Source organism: Salvelinus namaycush, chromosome 3 (genome assembly GCF_016432855.1).
Source record: "Salvelinus namaycush isolate Seneca chromosome 3, SaNama_1.0, whole genome shotgun sequence".
In the NCBI taxonomy this organism is placed as follows: Eukaryota; Metazoa; Chordata; class Actinopteri; order Salmoniformes; family Salmonidae; genus Salvelinus; species Salvelinus namaycush.
In genome coordinates, this window is record NC_052309.1 from 59,347,919 (window position 1) to 59,373,557 (window position 25,639).

The window sequence follows — 25,639 nt, forward strand, 5'->3', positions numbered from 1 at the left end:
AAATACTAATTGTGAGAGTATGTAAACTTCTGAAACACTGGGAATGTGATTAAAGAAATAAAAGCTGAAATAAATAATTCTTTACTATTATTCTGACATTTCACATTATTAAAATAAAGTGGTGATCCTAACTGACCTAAAACAGGGAATTTTTACTAGGATTAAATGTCAGGAATTGTGAGAAACTGAGTTTAAATGTATTTGGCTAAGGTGTATGTAAACTTCCGACATCAACTGTAGGTAGATTGTGATATTTCATTCACTTAGCTAGCTATCTATACAGTATGTGAAGTTGGCTAGATAGCTGAGTTAGCCTGCACTGTAGCTAGTTAGCTAATAATACATAATTTGTTTTAACATTTTTGAAAAGTATTTACTTACTTGACTGTGGACGATTGGAAACAGGGCAGCAAAGTGTGTTTGTCACCAGTGCGGTTTAGAGCATATTTATAATTTATCTGTGAATAAATTCATGACATGGAAAATGGATTACACTATTTACCCATTTAATAACCAGACCTTCATACAAACTTGCTCTGCTGAATTCTTTTTGCACAATCGAAAAGCTGCTATATGCTGCCAGCACGCCCACATGCGAGAGACACTGTGCGGCCCGCGGCGATGTACACAAGCCATCCAGTACAGTAGGGGGCGGTATATGCGCCTTAGTTGTGATCCTTCAATACAAATATAAAGAAGAAGCAGTTCAGTCCACGTTCGGGATGGTACTCATAAAGGAATAGTGAGTACATTATGCACGCGAATTCTATTTATATCATAGCGTCCATCATGACTCTTAATCGTTACCACAATATATACAAATGTGTTATTTAATGCATAACATAGCTAATGCAAGGAGGAATTTGAAGCTGTGATTTGGTTAGCGGCTGGCTAGCTACTACGGTAGCCACCCAGCTTCAGCTAGTTAACGTTAGTCAAGCTATGTCAATGTTTGTTAATACTGGCTGTCTATTAGACTAGCTAATGTAACTTGCAATTGTGGGACATGCATAGGTAGATATCACTACAATATGGCACTCCTTGAGCCGATGACAGGTTTTCAGAAATGTTGAATGGTCGGTGATAGCTAGCTAGCTGACGTTACTTAGTGTAGAAATATAGCTAACGTTAGCTAGCCATTGTCTCTAGATAGCGAACGCGATAGCGGCTCAACGGATAGCCAATTTCGAACCTGTCCTTGGTTGTTCGTAGCAAGCTAGCGACGATGCTAACGTGTGGAATGTAATCTACTATAGCACGAGCTGATGATACCATACTATGGTCCGGATAGCCGACTTTACTCAACATATCGTGGAGTTGAGTAAACTCTGTTAATGTTAACACAATAACTACTTAGCCAATTGTATTGACTTGTATGTCCCTTTTTCTTTATCCTCCATCTCTTGATAGCCAAGTGCTGTTGCCCTGTTCAGTTGAAGAGGTAAGAGCATGGATTCAATATTTCGTTTAGCCAAACACATACACTGAACAAAAATATAAACGTAAAATGTGACGTTGTGGGTCCATGTTTCATGAGCTGAAATAAGATCCCAAAATGTTTCCATAGGTACAAAAAGTTCTCGCAAATTTTGTGCACACATTTGTTTAGATCCCTGTTATAGTGAGCATTTCAATTTTGCCAAGATAATCCATCCACCTGACAGGTGTGGCATATCAAGAATCGTATTAAACAGCATGATAATTATACAGGTGCACCTTGTGCTGGGGACAATAAAAAGCCTCTAAAATATGCAGTTTTGTCATGCAACACAAGGCCACAGATGTTTTGAGGAAGCGAGCATTTGCCATGCTGACTGCACGAATGTCCAACAGAGCTGTTGCCAGAGAATTTAATGTTAATTTCTCTACCATAAGTCGCCTCCAATGTTTTAGAGAATTTGGCAGTACGTCCAACTGGCCTCAGAACTGCAGACCACGTGTAACCATGCCAGCCCAGGACCTCCACATCCATCTTCTTCACCTGTGTGGTCGTCTGATATCAGCAACATGGATGGCTGATGAAACTGGGTTTGCACAACCAAAGAATTTTATGCACAAACTGTCAGAAAACGTCTCGGAATCTCATCTGCATGCTCTTCATAATCGACTTCAGTGGGCAAATGCTCACTTTCGATGGCCACTGACATGCTGGAGAAGTGTGCTCTTCATGGATGAATCCCGGGTTTCAACTGTACTGGGCAGATGACATCGTGTGGGTGAGTGATTTACTAATGTCAACGTTGTGAACAGAGTGCCCCATGGTGGCGGTGGGGTTATGGTATGGACAGGCATAAGCTACGGACAATGAACACAATTGCATTTTATCGATGGCAATTTGAATGCACAGACACCGTGACGAGATCCTGAGGGCCATTGTCATGCTATTTATCCACCACAATCACCTAATGTTTCAACATGATAATACACAGCCCCATGTCTCAAGGAACTGTACACAATTCCTAGAAGCTTAAAATGTCACAGTTCTTCAATGGCCTGCATACTCACCAGACATGTCACCCTTTGAGCATGTTTGGGAAGCTCTGGATTGACGTGTACGACAGTGTTCCAGTTCCTGCCAATATCCAGCATCTTCGCGTAGCCATTGAAGAGTGGAAGAACATTCCACAGGCCACAAACAACAGCCTGATGAACTCTATGGCCTCTATTTTAACAAACCTAATGCAGTGGTAAATCTAAGCGGTAGCGCTGTAGGTTTGAGGGGGTCAAATAGTTTAGCTATTTTCACCACCACAGTTATTGGCGCAGTTGCTGGCAGTGGCGCGAATTACCAAGATGGCGCCGACAGAGGGTCACCTCGCTTCTAGTCCTTAGGAAACTATGCTTAGATTACTTATTAGATATTGCTGCACTGTCGGAACTAGAAGCACAAGCATTAAGCTACACTCACAATAACATCTGCTAATCATGTGTATGTGACCAATACAATTTGATTTGAAAGGGATGGGTTTTGATGAATAAACCAGTTTTGGGTGTGTCGAGGCTTGCCCCTCACTCGCCAATCAGAACGTGCTCCTTGGCTAAATATGTGACCCAATTCAGGAAACTAGGCATATGTCGCAAGTCACGACTTCACAGGAGAGCCATTTGAACGTAATAAAATGTGTTTTATCAAAATGTGTTTTTTGTTGTCAGAAATGCCTTCTCGAACATGTGAACTTTCACGTGTCTAAATAACAAACTTGCATGCAATCTGTAAATACGAATAAAATAGTTAAATTACGAGCCTTGTTGGTTAAGCCACAGAAAAAGATGGGAACCTTCCCACTAGTCTCTCCCCTCTCTGGAGGATCAAGTTTTGAAATCAGTGGAATTAGGAAGTTTGTTTGTTGGTTTGGCAATGCCACTGTCAGCCAGAGAAATATACTGAGAAGGATTATCACCACAGCAAGCAAGGTACTTGGAGTCAGACAGGCCTGGATGAGATCTTTAAGGTCAGGGCCCTCTGCAAGGCTCAAAATCATTTTAGACCCAAGCCACCCCCTGTACCCGGACTTTGAACTACTCCCCTCTGGGCGCAGGTATAGGGCACCCCTCAGCAGGAAAAACAGAACTAGACAATCAATTGTGCCAGGTGTGATATCCCTCCTAAATTGCTCGGACTAATGTTCCTATCGACTCAGTAAGGCCAGCAGGCTAGTCTTTTTTACGTATTTTTTTCGTGTTTTTTTGGTATGTAACTGTTAGGAATGTTGTATTGTCAGTTTTGTTTTGTATTTAAACGCCACTTTAAACGTGTACATGACACTGCAATAAAAAAATAGGGTAAGTAAGGAGATGTTGCGCTGCATGAAGCAAATGCTGGTCATACCAGATACTGACTCATTTTCTGATCCACACCCCTACCTTTTTGTTAAGGTATCTGTGACCAACTGATGCATATCTGTATTCCCAGTCATGTGAAATCCATAGATTAGGGCCTAATGAATGTATTTCAATTAACTGATCTCCTTATCTGAACTCTTAACTCAGTAAAATCTTTGAAATTGTTGCATTTTTGTTCAGTGTAATTCAGCATCTACCACATCGTATACCAACTTCCGTGTCTTATTTCTCATGCTGTGAACTGATTAAGCTGGTGGGAGGCTGGCTACATTAGCTACACATACATACTTATGTAACGTCTTCACTCATTTACAGTACCAGGTCGGCCAGCTGTTCTCTGTTGCTGAGGCTAGCAAGAATAACACTGGAGGAGGAGAGGGTATTGAAGTGCTTCGAAATGAACCATATGAAAAGGATGGAGAGAAAGGCCAATACACGCACAAGATCTACCACATACACAGGTGAGTACATCTGGAAAAATACATCTGGTGGATCTGGCCTACACATTTGCTCTCCTTTTTTTGTATTACATGCAATGAGCCTACTTCACTATTAGCCTACTTCAAAGTATAAAAAACGCTGCAAGATGCATTCTGCTAGGGATGTAAATACTTCTCAACAGGTAGGGATTTAATGTATTTCATTTTTTTGGAAGCGTAGCAATCTGTATTAACATTTTCCTATTAGGTGAGCAAGAAAACATTAGGCTAACCTATGCATTTTTACAATCAGAACAAGAAAAATGGAGTGAAACAGTTCAGTTTTGGCATTGTACAACGATCATTTTGGATAATCTAAGCTAGCAGCGTTATTTACAAAATACATTTGTTTCGAAGTAGTTGAAGTTATAGACTAGTGAAATAGGGTGTTGGAATTGAACATTTTAGAATTTTTAAGATGAATTAGGTTTCAATACGCTACATGTGAACGTTTTCTAATGAGTGGTTAAACGTGCCCACTCTATCTCTCTAGCCAACATTTCACAGATTGGAAGTGGAAAGTGTACATGATGAGAGTATGGTTAAGGGGATATATAATAAAGTGGTAACCACCATATCATGTTTCAAACAAACTCATAGACCGAGCCCCACCCATACTACTTATTGGAAATGACCGAGCTCTGTAATTTATTCAGCTTTTTTTCACTGGTAGGCCAACACAACAAAGCACCACATGACTCTAAATTTACTTAGCTAATTCCATTAAAATATATAGATCACAATTTCCACTGCATCATGCACATTATATACAGGTAACTGACAAAATAAAGGAAACGCCAACAAAAAGTGTCTTGAAGGGCATTTGGCCACCACGAGCCGCCAGAACAGCTTCATTGCCCCTTGGCATAGATTCTACAAGTGTCTGGAACTCTATAGGAGGGATGCAACACCATTATTCCTGGAGAAATTCCATCATTTGGTGTTTTGGTGGTGGTGGAAAACTCTTATCGGAGGCTAAAAGTTAAATTGGGTTAGGGTCTGGTGACTGAGACACACACACCCTTTAAACCCCCTATGCTCCTTTGAGACCCCTCTTTTAAAGTCACAGAGATCTACTCTTCTAGCCATGGTTGCCTAAACTAATGGGCAACTGGGCTTTTTAATACTTGACTCTAATCATAATGAGATGTTAATTGACTCAGGAACCACACCTGTGTTGAAGCACCTGCTTTCGTTATACTTTTGTATCCCTCATTTACTCAACTGCCAAAATAAAGGAAATACTTATCTGTATATCACTTGGCTTAACATCATCCATGTGATTATTAGGCCTACTCTAATTCTATCCAACCATGTCAAGTGCCGGGCATATTTTTTCTCATTTTATAAAAATAAATAAACGATCTCTACTAAGTGCCGGGTTAAAGTGTAATTACACATTCACACATTTTGCCTGTCTGTCAAAATGCATATCTGTAGCCAGAGAGAACTGATCACTTTCCCCCTTTTGTAACAGTTGCAGTGTATTGAACACAACCTATTATGAGTAGCTTTTTTTTGTCAACTTGTAGACCTAGAAAACCACATCATAAAAGTGTGAGCTGGGCTTTCCACACCTCAAACGGTGATAAACGCTGGTCCCCAATACATGCTTTGCAATTTAAGGAAGTTTTGGGGTACAAGATGACTTTGCATAAAAATGGTTTGATGGAAATCCCAATACAGAACAAACCAGTGTCACTGGAAAATGGCTTCAGTCAGAGGGTAGCTAGCTAGTTGAGTATGTAGAACTTTCAATTACTTTTACCATTAGTGACAATTTTTTACATTTTATTTACTGATTGTGTTGATTCCTTCCACCTGTGTTGAAAGTATAAGAACCCTACTTGGAGGACATTTTGTGTTAAAACAGTAACTCATAACTGTTTTTGTTGCATGAATGAATCCATTCTATCCTCTCACCCTTACAGCAAGGTACCCAGTTTCATCCAGATGTTTGCTCCAGAGGGAGCCCTTGTCTTCCACGAGAAAGCTTGGAATGCCTACCCCTATTGTCGCACCAGTGAGTGTTCAGGACTGTGTGTGTGTGTGAGGGGTTTGATTGAGTTTCCAGCTCAAGTTCTCTCGTGAATAATATTCATAGCATCTGGTTTTCTCTGATTCTGTGGTCACAATTTCTTCTCGAAAAAAGCAGTCATCTATAGGTTTGGGCAATGTCAACCTTTGTCCTATTGTGATTATGTACCCATAAAACATTGTGATATAGGATGGTATCGTAACCCCAAAAATGTGTGAAAAACAAACTGCATTAACAAAAGTTTTGCTATAGCTCAAAATCGAATGCACCAACTGGATGAATCATGACTAAGCATAATGTTTTTGAAAGCCTGGGCAGAGGCTAAGTGCAGGCAGGTATGTTCTAATATTCCTTATGGTGGAGCTTCAGCGTGGAACAGGTGTGTATGTTGGAGTCCTGCACTGGTCAGTGTTTTGGAGTTGCCCTGTTCCACGCCGGCCACATCAATTCCGAGCCCGATACCAGACATCGGGACAGATTTTTATTTGCAACCTGACACATATAATTATTCCCGAGAGCTGATCCGTTACCCGTCATATAACATCAATTTGTTTAATTGTTTATATGACTCCCAGAGTAGTAGGCTTTATTTTAATAATAATTATTACTACTATTCTTCTTTCTTGCTTGAGTAAACTTGTCTGCCTGTCTATTCAACATTTGCATAAAAGGAAACCATGCCATGAATTAAGAACGAAATCTTTTCATAATGTGATGCATCACTCAAATCACTTTGAGAAAAATAGCCTTCTAATTAGCCTTTACCTAATGAAAGCCTATAATCGACATAACAAAACAATAGGCCTACCCTTACATTCAATATTGTTTAGATAATCAAATAGTTTAGGCTTAATTCAAACTTGAATAAATTATTCCCTGAATCTAATATAGTCTGCAGATATAGGCAATATTTATTTAGTAGACTACTCAAACTTTTACCAGATGAACCGGTTTACACTATATGGTCTAATGAATGAAAGCCTGAATGAATGTAATAATTAACTTAATTATCAAAACAAATAGGCCTACCTGCTTGCACTTTGTGCAGGCTGTCTCCATCTACCACGTTGTTGTCCTTCCAAACTGGGGATTTCACTCGCAGCACCTGTTTCCACAATGATGTTGTAGCCTATATAACCTTTTTATTTCTCTGGTTTGGCCTATGTTAGCAATTTTCCTGTGAGCTAGGTTATTCAGGGAAAGTGAACTTGGCAATGTGTCATATTCTCACGTGGGGAGAGGGACAATAAGCTCTCTGCGTGGACAAAATGGAAAGTTTTAGCATCACATAAATAAGGGACAGTTCCCGCTCCACACAAACTCAATGCGTGTGTGGCTGATAGCCTTATGTCTGCCTTGCTGCTCACAGAAAGGAAGTACATCAAGCTCCTGGGTTTTTAAGGTTCATTATCTTGATTTAAAATATTTTCGGCCCGCAATGTAATTGTTCTGAATCGCGAACTGACCCACGGGTTGAGATAATGTTTTCATTCCACCAACCAGTGGATTCTTTTTTTTTTGCTGATCACCCGCGGGGAACCGATGCAGGACTAAAGTGTCTGTGTGGCACACACATGATGGAGCAGTGACAGTCTGATGGGGAACGGTCTGTAATGAGTTAGCTTATACAGTGCCTTCAGAAAGTGTTCACACACCGGGATTTTTTCCGCATTTTGTTGTTATAGCCTGTATTTAAAATTGATTGTCACTGGCCTACACACAATACCTCATAATGTATAAGTGTAATTTTTTTAAACAAATGTATTAAATGAAAAGCTGAAATGTCATGTGTCAATAAGTATCCACCACCTTTGTATCCACCACCTTTCCACCACCAATCCTAAATAAGTTCAGGAGTAAAAATGTGCTTAACAAGTCATATAATAAGTGGCATGGACTCACTCTGTGTGCAATAATAGTGTTTAACATGATTTTTGAATTACTACCTACATACTATTATCTAAACTCGAGAAACATCCTCTCACTGTCAACTGCGTTTATTTTCAGCAAACTTAACATGTGTAAATATTTGTATGAACATAACAAGATTCAACAACTGAGACATAAACTGAACAAGTTCCACAGACATGTGACTAACAGAAATGGAATAATATGTCCCTGAACATAGGGGGGAGGGGTCAAAATCAAAAGTACAGTCAGTATCTGGTGTGGCCACCAGCTGCATTAAGTACTGCAGTGCATCTCCTCATGGACTGCACCAGATTTGCCAGTTCTTGCTGTGAAATGTTACCTCACTCTTCCACCAAGGCACCTGCAAGTTCCCGGACATTTCTGGGGGGAATGGCCCTAGCCCTCACCCTCCAATCCAACAGGTCCCAGACGTGCTCAATGGGATTGAGATCCGGGCTCTTCGCTGGCCATGACAGAACACTGACATTCCTGTCTTGCAGGAAATCACGCACAGAACGAGCAGTATGGCTGGTGGCATTGTCATGCTGGAGGGTCATGTCAGGATGAGCCTGCAGGAAGGGTACCACATGAGGGAGGAGGATGTCTTCCCTGTAACGCACAGCGGTGAGATTGCTTGCAATGACAACAAGCGCAGTCCGATGATGCTGTGACACACTGCCCCAGACCATGACGGACCCTCCACCTCCAAATCGATCCCGCTCCAGAGTACAGGCCTTGGTGTAACGCTCATTCCTTCGGCGATAAACGCGACTCCGACCATCACCCCTGGTGAGACAAAACCGCGACTCGTCAGTGAAGAGCACTTTTTGCCAGTCCTGTCTGGTCCAGCGACGATGGGTTTGTGCCCATAGGCGACGTTGTTGCCGGTGATGTCTGGTGAGGACCTGCCTTACAACAGGCCTAAAAGCCCTCAGTCCAGCCTCTCTCAGCCTGTTGCGGAAAGTCTGAGCACTGATGGAGGGATTGTGCATTCCTGGTGTAACTCTGGCAGTTGTTGCCATCCTGTACCTGTCCCGCAGGTGTGATATTCGGATGTACTGATCCTGTGCAGGTGTTGTTACACATGGTCTGCCGCTGCGAGGACGATCAGCTGTCCGTCCTGTCTCCCTGTAGCGCTGTCTTAGGCGTCTCACAGTACGGACATTGCAATTTATTGCCCTCACCACATCTGCAGTCCTCATGCCTGTTTTCAGCATGCCTAAGACATGTTCACGCAGATGAGCAGGGACCCTGGGCATCTTTCTTTTGGTGTTTTTCAGAGTCAGTAGAAAGGCCTCTTGTGTCCTAAGTTTTCATAACTGTGATCTTAATTGCCTACTGTCTGTAAGCTGTTAGTGTCTTAACGACCGTTCGACAGGTGCATGTTCATTAATTGTTTATGGTTCATTGAACAAGCATGGGAAACAGTGTTTAAACCCTTTACAATGAAGATCTGTGAAGTTATTTGGATTTTTACGAATTCTTTGAAAGACAGGGTCCTAAAAATAGGATGTTTCTTTTTTGCTGAGTTTAGATTCCGCTATAAACCCCAATCCCAAATAAATGGGAGAGACCGGCACGATCCAATCTAACTTGATTTTTAGAAGCACAGCAATATACACTGCTCAAAAAAATAAAGGGAACACTTAAACAACACAATGTAACTCCAAGTCAATCACACTTCTGTGAAATCAAACTGTCCACTTAGGAAGCAACACTGATTGACAATAAATTTCACATGCTGTTGTGCAAATGGAATAGACAAAAGGTGGAAATTATAGGCAATTAGCAAGACACCCCCAAAAAAGGAGTGATTCTGCAGGTGGTGACCACAGACCACTTCTCAGTTCCTATGCTTCCTGGCTGATGTTTTGGTCACTTTTGAATGCTGGCGGTGCTCTCACTCTAGTGGTAGCATGAGACGGAGTCTACAACCCACACAAGTGGCTCAGGTAGTGCAGTTCATCCAGGATGGCACATCAATGCGAGCTGTGGCAAAAAGGTTTGCTGTGTCTGTCAGCGTAGTGTCCAGAGCATGGAGGCACTACCAGGAGACAGGCCAGTACATCAGGAGACGTGGAGGAGGCCGTAGGAGGGCAACAACCCAGCAGCAGGACCGCTACCTCCGCCTTTGTGCAAGGAGGTGCACTGCCAGCGCCCTGCAAAATGACCTCCAGCAGGTCACAAATGTGCATGTGTCAGCATATGGTCTCACAAGGGGTCTGAGGATCTCATCTCGGTACCTAATGGCAGTCAGGCTACCTCTGGCGAGCACATGGAGGGCTGTGCGGCCCCACAAAGAAATGCCACCCCACACCATGACTGACCCATCGCCAAACCGGTCATGCTGGAGGATGTTGCAGGCAGCAGAACGTTCTCCACAGCGTCTCCAGACTCTGTCACGTCTGTCACATGTGCTCATGTGCTCAGTGTGAACCTGCTTTCATCTGTGAAGAGCACAGGGCGCCAGTGGCGAATTTGCCAATCTTGGTGTTCTCTGGCAAATGCCAAACGTCCTGCACGGTGTTGGGCTGTAAGCACAACCCCCACCTGTGGACGTCGGGCCCTCATACCACCCTCATGGAGTCTGTTTCTGACCGTTTGAGCAGACACATGCACATTTGTGGCCTGCTGGAGGTCATTTTGCAGGGCGCTGGCAGTGCACCTGGCAGACTCCGTCTCATGCTACCACTAGAGTGAGAGCACCGCCAGCATTCAAAAGTGACCAAAACATCAGCCAGGAAGCATAGGAACTGAGAAGTGGTCTGTGGTCACCACCTGCAGAATCACTCCTTTTTTGGGGGTGTCTTGCTAATTGCCTATAATTTCCACCTTTTGTCTATTCCATTTGCACAACAGCATGTGAAATTTATTGTCAATCAGTGTTGCTTCCTAAGTGGACAGTTTGATTTCACAGAAGTGTGATTGACTTGGAGTTACATTGTGTTGTTTAAGTGTTCCCTTTATTTTTTTGAGCAGTGTAGTAAGAATATGTGCACCAACTTTGGTGTATCTAGCTCCAAAAATAACTTGTAATTGATTTATAGCTTGGATTTGTATGTGTGGCTAATTATACTGCTGTGGTAAAGTTTTAGTAGAAACATCCTTAATGTTCTTTTATCACGTATCTTCCTATTTCTTTTCTTTTTCCCCTATCTACCTTGTTCGTCTTGCTGTAAATCTGGGATCATGCAGTTGTTACCGTAAGTGTTTTTCATTTATAATACCTTTTTTTTTTGTTTACCGTATGTGTGTATACATTATGCAGACATTTTTACTAATTTTTCTTTTTGCAGAATGAATACATGAAGGATGACTTTTTCATTAAGATTGAGACCTGGCACAAACTAGACATGGGGACCACAGAAAATGTGAGAATTTCTCAATTTTCCCCCCAAGTAATTACACTAATGCGGACTTAACACAGTATTGGAATTGGGCAATAATAAAACTAAATATCATTCTGAAATTCAGAATCTTCTCGAATTGCAATGTCTTTACCAATATATTCTGCATGAATTTATGCCGAGATAATAAACTCTGTTGCATTTATCAAGATATATGTAATGTCACTTTTTTTTCCCTAATCTGTTATTACACCAGTGGAAACGTGTTAACAGTATCAGTCCTCCTCACTTTCTCTTTGAAGCCCCATGGTCTTTCCCCAGAGGAATGGGAGGAGGCTGAGGTTGTTCCAATTGACATCGCTGACCGATCACAAGTTGATGATGTGGTAAGTTCCTTTTAGAGACCCCCTCTAGAGGAAATGAATTATTTCTGTTAAATTGATTTTTAAAACCATAAAATGTCCTATTGCTGATTTGTAACTTCAAGAAATTAAATGCATTCCTTAATTGTTGAAAATTACATAATGAGGCTAGGACCAATGTCTTACCTCATCTTACCCCAAAAACGTCAAACCTCTTGTTCTGTTTGTTTTTGATGTCATTATTTTGTAAATGAATAATGTATAGCTGCAGGGATCTTCAACCTGGGAGCTGCTGTCAAATTTATAAAATATTTATATTTAATGTTGAACTTTTTTATGAAAACCTGACAACCCATCCACATTCAAAGCCCTTATTATACCTGTAAGTCAGTAAAGATGAGACAAATGTAAAAGTTTAAGTATCATTAAATGTGTAATTTCATTTAGGCTAAAGTGAGATGAAGATAATCACCCAACATTGAAGAGGTGGTTCCGAACTTAACAGTAAACAGTTGTTTTACATCCCTAGTTGATGGAAGTGGAAACTGAGTTTGGGCAGCACAATTAAACAGAAAAATGTCTCATTTGAACTCCAGCAGAGGTGCAAAATTCATGTGTCAGGGCCACTTTGTCTTACCATTCGAGTGCATAGTAGCAAACTTGGCTGTAACAGTTGCTTTTTTTCAGGGTTATCCTGACTAAACGGCCTTCTGCTCCTCTGAAATTCTTGTCCTGGAGCTTTGTTTCAGACCTTGCTGTTGAAAGTCAAGATAGTTACATCAGCTTCCCCCTCAACCATATACATTACTGGTCAAAAGTTTTATAACACCTACTCATTCAAGGGTTTTTCTTTATTTTTTATATTTTCTACATTGTAGAAAAGTAGTGAAGACATCAAAACTATGAAATAACACACATGGAATCATGTAGTAAGCAAAACGGTGTTAAACAAATCAATATATTTGAGATTCTTCAAATAGCCACCCTTTGCCTTAATGACAGCTTTGCACACTCTTGGCATTCTCTCAATCAGTTTCACCTGGAAAGCTTTTCCAGGAGTTCCCACATATGCTGAGCACTTGTTGGCTGCTTTTCCTTCACTCTGCGGTCCGACTAATCCCTTTGGTTGAGGTCGGGGATTGTGGAGACCAAGCCATCTGATGCAGCACTCGATCACTCTCCTTCTTGGTAAAATAGCCCTTACACAGCCTGGAGGTGTGTTGGGTCATTGTCCTGTTAAAAAACAAATGATAGTCCCACTAAGCGCAAGCCAGAGATGGGATGATGTATCCCTGCAGAATGCTTTGGTAGCCATGCTGGTTAAGTGTGCCTTGAATTCTAAATAAATCACAGACAGTGTCACCAGCAAAGCACCCCCACAGAATAACACCTCCATGCGTTACGGTGGGAAATACACATGCGGAGATCATCCGTTCACCCACACCGCATCTCACAAAGACACGGCGGGTGGAACCAAAAATATAAAATTTGGACTCCAGACCAAAGGGCAAATTTTCCGGCGGTCTAATGTCCATTTCTCGTGTTTCTTGGCCCAAGCAAGTTTCTTCTTAATGGTGTCCTTTTAGTAGTGGTTTCTTTGCAGCAATTCGACCATGAAGGCCTAGTTCACACAGTCTCCTCTGAACAGTTGATGTGTCTGTTACTTGAACTCTGTGAAGCATTTATTTGGGCTGCAATTTCTGAGGCTGGTAACTCTAATGAACGTATCCTCTGCAGCAGAGGTAACTCTGGGTCTTCCATTCTTGTGGCGGGCCTCATGAGAGCCAGTTTCATCATAGCGCTTGATGGTTTTTGCGACTGCACTTTGAGAAACTTTCAAAGTTCTTGAAATGTTCCGTATTGACTGACCTTAATGTCTTAAAGTAATGATGGGCTGTCATTTCTCTTTGCTTATTTGAGCTGATCTTGCAATAATATGGACTTGGTCTTTTACCAAATAGGGCTATCTTATGTATACCCCCTACCTTGTCACAACACAACTGATTGGCTCAAACGCATTAAGAAGGTAAGAGATTCCACAAATTAACAGGCACACCTGTTAATTGAAATGCATTCCAGGTGACTACCTCATGAAGCTGGTTTAGAGAGTGTGAAGTTGTCACCATGGCAAAGGTTGGCTACTTTGAAGAATTTCAAATATAAAGTATATCTTGATTTTTTTCAACACTTTTTGGTTACTATATGATTCCATGTGTGTTGTTTCATAGTTTTGATGTCTTCACTATTATTCTACAATGTAAAATAAACTTATTTTTTTTAATGAGTAGGTGTTCTAAAACTTTTGACAGGTGTACACTCAGGTATAAAATTATTTGCACCTTTGATAAAGATGTGCAAAAAAGACTATAACATAAATAATAATTATTTTGTACTTATACTGTTGCTCAGATAAAGAGATTTTGTTTAACAAGTAATATTTTTTTTCCCAAAAATAAGGGTTGAAATTATTGGCACCCCGGTTTTTAAATACCTTTCATTACTTAACCTTGCGAGGATAATGGCACTGATCCTTAAAAAAACAAATGAAATGTGAGTGATCTTAGAACATTCTTCCATACAATATCTTTCCGGATCCTTGATATACTTCGTCTGCGCTTATGGATTGTCCTCTTTAATTCAAACCACAAGTTTTCAATGGGGTTCAGGGCCAGCGCCATAATGAATCATTTGGATGGGCCTTTGATTTACATAGGGGGTACATTTTCTTCACTGGACCTAATTTAAAAAAAAATGTGTTTTATAGTAGATATGGAATTAAAAAATGTACTGTAAAAATGTACTACCTTTTTAATGTTGCATGAACTCAGCCAGTCATGATGTTTTCATCTGATTGTCAAACAAATCACTTAAAAAAGTAGGTTACATTTGTTTTTCTTTTTATTAGGGATTCCCGTTAGCTGCTGCAAAGGCAGCTACTCTTCCTGGGGTACAAACACATTAAGGCACTTACATTACACATTAAGCAAAAAATAAAACTGTACATCATATAGCATTATTACTCCACTACATATCTATAATACAAAATGTATAATACCACCATACAACAATATTACATTTTACGTGTGTTTGTGTAAAGTGCATGTGTGTGTGCCTCTTCACAGTCCCTGCTGTTCCATAAGATGTTTTTAAAAAATCAGATTCGACTGCTTGCATCAGTTTTCCTGATGTGGATTAGAGTTCCATGTAGTCATGGCTCTATGTAGTACTGTGCGCCTTCCATTGTCTGTTCTTGGATTGTGAAGAGACCTCTGGTGGGATGTCTTGTGGGGTATGCATGGGTGTCCGAGCTGTGCTAGTATTTTAAACAGACACCTCGGTGCATTCAGCTTGTCAACACTTCTTATAAAAACAAGTAGCGATGAAGTCAATCTCTCCTCCACTTTGAGCCCTAAGGCTGTAACTCAGTAAAATCCATAACACCGGCCCTGCCGTGGTCAAGTCCGTGGACTGTGAGACCATTTTTGTAGATTTTGATGTGTGCTGGGGGTTATTGTCTTGCTGGAAGATCCACATTTGTCTGAGTTTCAGCATCCTGGCAGAGCCAACCAGGTTTTTGGCTAAAATGTCCTGGTACTGGGTAAAGTTCATGATGGCATTGACCTTACCAAGTGGCCCAGGACCAGTGGAAGTAAAATAGCCTCATAACAACAAAGATCCACCACCATATTTTACAGTAGGTATGGGTTATTTTCTGCTTATGCATCCTTATTTTAACACCAAACCCACCACGGGTGTGCAGGTCCAAAGAGGTCTATTGTCATGTGATCTGACCATAGCACCGGTTCCAGTCCAAGTGCCAATGCTGTGAAGCAAACGCCAGGTTTTTTTCATTTGTTGGATGACATGAAAATAGAGCTCTTTAACCATGCACACCAGTGGTGGGTATGTCATCAAAATAAGGATTCACAAGCAGAAAATAACCCCATACCTACTGTAAAATATGGTGGTGGATCTTTGTTGTTTTGGAGCTATTTTGCTTCCACTGTTCCTGTGGGCCTTGTTTAAGGTCCCGCACAGTCATCCTTTTTCCCAAGTAAAAATAGTCTTTGAATGACCATAACGTAGTGTTAATAGTGTTAACTCAGAGCAGCGCTTTAATATGGACATACTTCTCTCCATCTTAGCTACTGTTGTATCAATATGTTTTGACCATGACAATTTACATTCCAGGGTTACTCCAAGCAATTTAGTCACCTCAACTTGCTCACTTTCCACATCATTCATTACGAGACATAGTTTAAGGTTTAGTGAAATATTTGTCCCAAATATAATGCTTTTAGTTTTGGAAATATTTAGGACTAGCTTATTCTTTGCTAACAAAGAGCTGTAGTTAGTTTCGGAATGGGTAAGTGTTGCAGTCATTTCAGTCGCTGTAATAGCTGACGTGTATAGTGTTGAGGCATCCGCATACATAGACACACTGGCGTTACTCAAAGCCAGTGGCATGTCGTTAGTAAAGATTGAAAAAAGCAAGTAGCCTAAACAGCTTCCCTGGGGAATTCCGCATTCTTCCTGGATTATGTTTGAGAGGCTTCCATTAAAGAACACCCTCTGTGTTCTGTTAGACAGGTAACTCTTTATTCACATTATAGCAAGGGGTGTAAAGCCATAACACACGTTTTTCCAGCAGCAGACTATGATCGATGATGTCAAAAGCTGCACTGAAGTGACATGGGGCCGTGCATTATCATGATGGAACATAAGGTGATGGAGGCGGATGAATGACATGACAATAGGTCTCAGGATCTCGTCACGGTATCTCTGTGCATTCAAATTGCGATCGATAAAATGCGATTGTGTTCGTTGTCCATAGCTTATGCCTGCCCATACCATAACCCCACCGCCACCATGGGGCACTCTGTCCACAACGTTTACATAAGCAAACCGCTCACACACACGGTCTGCGGTTGTGCGGCTGGTTGGACGTATTGCCAAATTCTCTAAAACGATGGAGGTGGCTTATGGTAGAGAAATTAACATTCAATTCTCTGGCAACAGCTGAGGTGGACATCCTGCAGTCAGCATTACAATGTGTGGTGTAACCAAAGTTTTAGAATGGCCTTTTATTTCCCGCAGCACAAGGTGCACCTGTGTAATGATCCTGCTGTTTAATCAGCTTCTTGATCTGCCACACCTGTCAAGTGGATGGATTTTTTTTAAAGGAGAAATGCTCACTAACAGGAATGTAAACAAATTTGTGCACCAAACAGCGGGGATTGTGATGAGCTAATGGGGATCCCTAATGAATCCAAATACAAAGTTCGGGGTAACTGTTACCACAAAAGTGGCTCACCTTTTAGCCAGGTACATTTCTATGGCAATGAATGCTTCAGAACTAACCTGCTCCGGGGCAGGCTAATTCCATTTATCCTGAATGAAGTGTCTGAGCTGCGACACTGATCAGAATCCCTCACTCTCGTAAACATTGTGTCATCATCCATTTAATTTGAGGAAGATGACAATTTATTTATTTTTTGTGTAAAAAAAAAAAGAAAGTTATTTAAAATATCAAATTGCATATTTAGTAATGACAGGATGCATTTGAAAGTTCACGCACAGTAAAACTTCTATGGCATTCCAAAAATATTTTATCTATAAGTGGGAGGAAAAAAGTGCCGTGTGCATTGATAAGCCAATAACGATACGTAATAAAAGAAAGATGGCACTTCTAATAGCCTTTTTCACATTATAGCCTGCTGAATTTGCTAGATACAATTTGTTTTTGCCGAAATCAATTGAAAGAAAAGTTGTCAATCGCTCAAACCTGGATTGATGTTTCAGCATTGTCTCAATTAAGTGTTTTTGACTAGCCACTTGCTAACTGCACGCGCAGTTACAAGCTGCAGGCGGACGTGCAATATCAAATGTTATTTGTCACATGCGCCGATAGAACAGGTGCAGGTAGACCTTACAGTGAAATGACTACTTACAAGCCCTTAACACTTATTTTTCTTAACTTCATTGTTGGTTAACTTTTCTTGGGTAGGGGGCAGCATTCGGAATTTTGGGTGAAAAGCATTCCCAAATTAAACTGCCAGCTACTCATCCCCAGAAGATAAGATATGCATATTATTAGTAGTGTTGGATAGAAAACACTCTGAAGTTTCTAAAACTGTTTGAATCATGTCTGGGAGTATAACAGAACTTATGTAGCAGGCGAAACCCCGAGGACAAACCATTCAGATTTTTTGTTTTGTGCGATCACTCTCTTTTCAATTGATTTTCATTGGGAAACCAGATTTCTAAGGGACCTTCTTGCAGTTCCTACCGCTTCCACTGGATATCAACAGTCTTTAGAAATTGGTTGAGGTTATTCCTTTGTGTAATGAAGAAGTACGGCCATCTTGGAGCGTCACTCGAAGTGTCCTGTTTGTTAGAAGCGCATGACCAGAAAGCTAGCTACAGTTGGTTTTAATCCTGTATTGAACACAGATCATCCCGTCTTCTATTTGACCGATTATTTACGTTAAAAAAATACCTAAAGTTGTATTACAAAAGTAGTTTGAAATTCTTGGGCAAAGTTTACAGGTAAACTTTGAGATATTTTGTAGTCACGTTTCACAATTTGGAACCGGTGTTTTTCTGGATCAAACGCGCCAAATAAATTCACATTTTGGATATATATCGACGGAATTAATCGAACAAAAGGACCATTTGTGATGTTTATGGGACATATTGGAGTGCCAACAACAGAAGCTCGTCATAGGTAAGGCATGAATTATATTTTTATTTCTGCGTTTTGTGTCGCGCCTGCAGGGTTGAAATATGCTTCTCTCTCTTTGTTTACAATGGTGCTATCCTCAGATAATAGCATTGTTTGCTTTCGCCGAAAAGCCTATTTGAATTCTGACATGTTGGCTGGAATCACAACCAGTGTAGCTTTAATTTGGTATCTTTCATGTATGATTTAATGAAAGTTAGATTTTTATAGTAATTTTTATAGTAATTAATTTGAATTTGGCGCTCTGAACTTTACCGAACAAAACATACATGTATTGTGTAACATGAAGTCCTATGAGTGTCATCTGAAGATCATCAAAGGTTAGTGATTTAATTTTATCTCTTTCTGCTTTTTGTTACTCCTCTCTTTGGCTGGAAAAATGGCTGTCTTTTTCAGTGACTTGGCTCAAACCTAACATAATCGTTTAGTGTGCTTTCGTCGTAAAACCTTTTTGAAATCGGACACTTTGGCTGGATTTACAACAAGTGTATCTTTAAAATGGTGTAAAATACTTGTATGTTTGAGGAATTTAAATGATGGGATTTCTGTTTTGAATTTGGCGCCCTGCAGTTTCACTGGCTGTTGACGAGGTGGGACGCTACCGTCCCACATACCCTAGTGAGGTTAAGTAAAAAAATAAATAATAATAAAAATAATTCAAGTGCAGCAGTAACATAACAATAGTGAGGCTATATACAGGGGTACTGGTACAATGTGCGGGGACTCCGGTTAGTCGAGATAATTGAGGCAATATGTACATGTTGGTAGAGTTAAAGTGACTGCATAGATGATAAACAGAGTAGCAACAGTGTAAAAGAGGGGGGGGCAATGCAAGTAGTCTGGGTAGCCATTTGATTAGCTGTTCAGGAGTCTTATGGCTTGGGGGTAGAAGCTGTTAACTTCTTATGGCTGCAGGGGCCGTATTGAGTAGCTTGGTGCACAGAGGTGCCCATAGTAAACTGCCTGCTCCTCAGTCCCGGTTGCTAATATATGCATATTGTTATTCATATTGGATAGAAAACACTCTGAAGTTTCTAAAACTGTTTGAATGATGTCTGTGAGTATAACAGAACTCATATGGCAGGCAAAAACCTGAGAAAAAAATCCAAACAGGAAGTGGGAATTCTGACGTTGGTAGATTTTCAACACAGCCCCTATTGAACAAACAGTGGGATATGGATGAGTTTGCAGTCTGTAGAACCTTGTCTGATGCCTCTACTGTGAAGTGGGGCCGAAGGAGACAGGAAATAGTCAGGTCTACCATGACCTGGCCATGCTCTGACCATGCATGTTCACATGAGAGGGAGCTCTGTTCCATCGCATATCTAAAGTCAATGTAATTCTCCGGTTGGAACGTTACTAAAGATTTATGTTAAAAACATGCTAAAGATTGATTCAATACATTGTTTGACATGTTTCCACTGACTGTTACGGAACTTTTTGACATTTTGCCAGCTTTTAGTGAACGCGCTTTCTGACTTTGGATTTGTTTACCAAACACGCTAAAAAAATAGCTATTTGGACATAAATGGACATTACCAAACAAAACAAACATTTCTTGTGGGAGTCCTAGGAGTGCATTCTGACGAAGATCAGCAAAGGTAAGTGAAGATTTATAATGCTTTTTATGAGTGTTGTTGACTGCACAATTTGGCGGGTAACTGTATGGCTTCCTTTTGTGGCTAAACGCTGTTCTCAGATGGTTGAATATTGTGCTTTTGCCGTAAAGCTTTTTGAAATCTGACACAGCGGTTGCATTAAGAACAAGTGTATCTTTAATTCTATGAATAACATGTATTTTTCATCAAAGTTTATGATGAGTATTTCTGTTATTTGATGTGGCTCTCTGCAATTTCTCCGGATATTTTGGAGGCATTTCTGAACATGGCGCCAATGTAAACTGAGGTTTTTAGATATAAATATGAGCTTTATCGAACAAAACATATATGTATTTTGTAACATGAAGTCCTATGAGTGTCATCTGATGAAGATCATCAAAGGTTAGTGATTCATTTTATCTCTATTTGTGCTTTTTGTGACTCTTTCACTGGCTGTTGTCATATCATCCCGTTAATGGGATTGCAGCCATAAGAAGTGTTTTAAGAAGCATTTTGGACCTAGACTTGGCGAGCGGTACCGCTTGGTAGCAGAGAGCACAGTCTATGACTAGGGTGACTGGAGTCTTTGACCATATTTAGGGCCTTCCTCTGACAGCGCCTGGTATAGAGGTCCTGGATGGCTGGAAGCTTGGCTCGAGTGATGCTCACCATGGTGCAGTTGTAGAACTTTTTGAGGATCTGAGGACCCATGTCAAATCTTTTCAGTCTCCTTAGGGGGAATAGTCTTTGTCGTGCCCTCTTCACGACTGTCTTGGTGTGCTTGGACCATGATAGTTTGTTGGTGATGTGGACACCAAGGAACTTGAAGCTCTCAACCTGCTCCACTACAGCCCTGTCAATGAGAATGGGGGCGTGTTCTTTCCTCCTTTTCCTGTAGTCCACAATCATCTACTTTGTCTTGATCACGTTGAGGGAGAGGTTGTTGTTCTGGCACCACACAGCCAGGCCTCTGACCTCCTCCCTATAGGCTGTTTCATTGTTGTCAGTGATCAGGCCTACTGCTGTTGTGTCATCGGCAAACTTAATGATGGTGTTGGAGTCGTGAGTTAACATGGAGTACAGGAGTGGACTGAGCATGCACCCCTCAGGGGCCACCGTGTAGCGCATTAGTGTAGCAGATGTGTTGTTGCCTACCCTTACCACCCATGCACGGGGGCCCCTCAGGGGTGCATGCTCAGTCACCTCCTATACTCCATGTTCAGTCAAGACATACCACGAGGTCTTTTCACAGTCCACAAGTCCAGAACCGACTATGGAAGGCACACAGTACTTAATAGAGCCATGACTACATGGAACTCTATTCCACATCAAGTAACTCATGCAAGCAGTAAAATTAGATTTAAAAAACAACTAATGGAACAGCGGGGACTGTGAAGCAATACAAACCTAGGTGCATACACACACACAATAGCATATACACATTTTTTGTACTGTATATACAGTTGAAGTCGGAAGTTTACATACACTTAGGTTGGAGTCATTTAAAACCAGTTTTTCAGCCACTCCACAAATTTCTTGTTAACAAACTATAGTATTGGCAAGTCGGTTAGGACATCTACTTTGTGCATGACACGTCATTTTTCCAACAATTGTTTACAGACAGATTATTTCACTTATAATTCACTGTATCACAATTCCAGTGGGTCAGAAGTTTACATACACTAAGTTGACTGTGCCTTTAAACAGCTTGGAAAATTCCAGAAAATGATGTCATGGCTTTAGAAGCTTCTGATAGGCTAATTGACATCATTTGAGTCAATTGGAGGTGTACCTGTGGATGTATTTCAAGGCCTACCTTCAAACTCAGTGCCTCTTTGCTTGACATCATGGGAAATCAAAAGAAATCAGCCAAGACCTCAGAAAAAATGTGTAGACCTCCACAAGTCTGGTTCATCCTTGGAAGCAATTTCCAAACGCCTGAAGTTACCACGTTCATCTGTACAAACAATAGTACGCAAGTATAAACACCATGGGACCACGCAGCCATCATACCGCTCAGGAAGGAGGTCTCTCTCCTAGAGAACGTATTTGCTGCAAAAAGTGCAAATCAATCCCAGAACAACAGCAAAGGACCTTGTGAAGACGCTGGAAGAAACGGGTACAAAAGTATCTATACCCACAGTAAAATGAGTCCTATATCGACATAACCTGAAAGGCCGCTCAGCAAGGAAGAAGCCACTGCTCCAAAACTGCCATAAAAAAGCCAGACTACGGTTTGCAACTGCACATGGGGACAAAGATCGTACTTTTTGGAGAAATGTCTTCTGGTCTGATGAAACAAAAATATAACTGTTTGGCCATAATGGCCATCGTTATGTTTGGAGGAAAAAGGTGGAGGCTTGCAAGCCGAATAACACCATCCCGACCGTGAAGCACGGGGCGGCAGCATCATGTTGTTGGTGTGCTTTGCTGCAGGAGGGACTGGTGCACTTCACAAAATAGATGGCATCATGAGGCAGGAATATTACGTGGATATATTGAAGCAACATCTCAAGACATCAGTCAGGAAGTTAAAGCTTGGTCGCAAATGGGTCTTCCAAATGGACAATGACCCCAAGCATACTTCCGAAGTTGTGTCAAAATGGCTTAAGGACAACAAAGTCCAAGGTATTGGAGTGGCCATCACAATGCCTTGACCTCAATCCTATAGAAAATGTGTAAGCAGAACTTAAAAAGCGTGTGAGCAAGGAGGCTCAGTTTCACCAGCTCTGTCAGGAAGAATGGGCCACAATTCACCCAACTTATTGTGGGAAGCTTGTGGAAGGCTACCTGAAACGTTTGACCCAAGTTAAACAATTTAAAGGCAATGCTACCAAATACTAATTGACTGCATGTAAACTTCTGACCTACTGAGAATGTGATTAAAGAAATAAAAGCTGAAATAAATCATTCTCTCTACTATTATTCTGAAATTTCACATTCTTTAACTTCTTGCCACTAGGGGGGTGCCATTTCGACATAGCACAAATTCGTTTCCAAATTAAACTGCCTCGTACTCAATTCTTGCTCGTACAATATGCATATTATTATTACTATTGGATAGAAAACACTCTCTAGTTTCTAAAACCGTTTGAATTATATCTGTGGGTGAAACAGAACTCGACTTAGAGCAATTTTCCTATGTGTATGTCAGTGCAGAATTTTGCTGGCTGTTCCCAGACCTGTGTATTAATTTGCCTGTCCTCTATTGGTTGAGATGCACTGCATACGCCTTCCCCTGGTTGTTAGCGAATAGGGAGACTTGAAATGGAGTTTCTACGTAGTTCCCAAAGTTTATAAATTGATTGGAATCGAGGTGTCCACCCTTTTGGATCTTCGCGCTGACGCAGAAAGGGTCTTGGCATGTCTTTTTAGAAGCTCTGGTTTTAGAAACTAGATATATCCGGCTCTGTTTTTATTCGATATAGGCTTTAAAGACATCATAATCTTGTTATTTTAAACCGATTTATATCAGTTTATGTCGATTTTCGGGCATTTCATTTTCTGACGTTGTATTGAGTTGGGTATCTCTCTCTCGAATGCCATTGTGTACTGCTAATTGCAACGTGGAAGGAAACATTCTCCAACCCAGCAACGATTCTTTTGGCCAACGGACACCTTTCCCAAGATTCTGATGGGAGTTCAGCTAATAGTAAGAACTATTTATGCTGATAATTCGTTGTTCTGTTGAAAAAGTAAAATGCATAAGACGCCATTATTTGCCGTGTAGCCTTGCGTTATCGCAGCCTGTATTGCACCCTGTATTGCGCAGTAAGGTTAGTTTTAAAAATGTAATTCAGCGATTGCATTAAGAACTAATTTGTCTTTCAATTGCTGTCCACCCTGTATTTTTTAGTTAAGTTTATGATTATTTATTGATTAGACTAGGTTACTCTCCAAGATGGTGCCCGAAATTTTCTGGGCAGCTTGGCAACTTTTCTCATTGTATAAGCACGATTTGTGCCGCTAAATATGCACATTTTCGAACAAACTCTATATGCATTGTGTAATATGATGTTACAGGACTGTCATCTGAAGAATTCTGAGAAGGTTAGTGAAAATTTATATATTTTGGTGGTGAATACGTTATCGCTATGTTTGGCTGGAATCAATGCTGTTTGGTTTGCTACTGTGCTAAGCTAATATAACGCTATATTGTGTTTTCGCTGTAAAACACTTAGAAAATCTGAAATATTGTCTGGATTCACAAGATCTGTGTCTTTCAATTGCTGTACGCTGTGTATTTTTAAGAAATGTTTTATGATGAGTAATTAGCTAATACACGTTGCTCTCTGTAGTTATTCTAGTCATTTTAGTGAGAGTTGTGATGGGGGCTGCAATGGTAAACTATGATTTATACCTGAAATATGCACATTTTTCTAACAAAACCTATGCTATACAATAAATATGTTATCAGACTCATCTGATGAGGTTGTTTCTTGGTTAGTGGCTATTTATATCTTTATTTGGTCGAATTTGTGATAGCTACTGATGCAGTAAGAAAATGGTGGAGTATGGAAGTGGTGTCTTTTGCTAACGTGGTTAGCTAATAGATTTACATATTTTGTCTTCCCTGTAAAACATTTTAAAAATCAGAAATGATGGCTTTATTCACAAGATGTGTATCTTTCATTTGGTGTCTTGGACTTGTGATTTCATGAACATTTTATTATATGATATCCCTGTGGCTTTAGGCTAGGCTATGCTAGTCAGCTTTTGTGATGGGGGGGATCCCGGATCCGGGTTTGGTAGGCGTTAGAGGTTAAGAAAGTTACAAATAAATGCGAAAAAACACCACAATAGCACAATTGGTTAGGGGATCGTAAAACAGCAGCCATCTCCTCCGGAGCCATTATTCTTATCCACTGTCGTAGTACGGATGAAGCCTGAGCTGGAATGTGAAGCTGACTGAAGCCAGCCTGGATACATCTAGCTACATACGTGGTATAGCCCTCTGGACATTTTAACCAAAAAACCTGGTTGCCTCTGCCAGGAGGCAAAATCTTGGCTGCAAGTGGATCTTCCAGCAAGACGATAACCCCAAGCACGCATCAAAATCCACAAATTATTTATTGACCACAAAATCAAAGTTTTGCAATGGCCATTGCAGTCTCCGGACTTGAACCCCATTGAAAACCTGTACCTTGAATTGAGGAGGGCAGTCCATAAGCACAGACAAAGGATATCAATTAACTGAAAAGATTATGTATTAATGAATGGTCTAAGATTCCTTCCAAAGTGTTCTCTAATCTCATAAAACATTTTAATAAAATGCTGTGCCATTGTCATCTGAGGGGTGGCCAGTCCTCTTCTGGCTGT

General features: G+C 40.7%; 1 protein-coding gene across 4 annotated transcripts in view; it reads left to right on the forward strand.

Moving 5' to 3' along the window:
- Positions 1 to 683: 683 nt before the first annotated feature.
- pitpnbl (phosphatidylinositol transfer protein, beta, like) overlaps positions 684 to 25,639 on the forward strand; it is a 40,075-nt gene continuing 15,119 nt past the window's right edge. Inside the window, exons 1-7 of one of the 4 annotated variants that reach the window (XM_038980131.1) lie at positions 695 to 742; positions 1,411 to 1,441; positions 4,159 to 4,304; positions 6,254 to 6,345; positions 11,467 to 11,474; positions 11,568 to 11,642; positions 11,921 to 12,004. In XM_038980131.1, the coding sequence (XP_038836059.1) occupies positions 723 to 742; positions 1,411 to 1,441; positions 4,159 to 4,304; positions 6,254 to 6,345; positions 11,467 to 11,474; positions 11,568 to 11,642; positions 11,921 to 12,004 (456 nt within the window). In that variant the 5' untranslated portion in view covers positions 695 to 722. Of the gene's footprint in view, positions 743 to 1,410; positions 1,442 to 1,471; positions 2,217 to 4,158; positions 4,305 to 6,253; positions 6,346 to 11,466; positions 11,475 to 11,567; positions 11,643 to 11,920; positions 12,005 to 25,639 lie in introns of those variants that run through there. The other 3 variants (XM_038980138.1, XM_038980147.1, XM_038980155.1) reach the window with 3 other exon arrangements.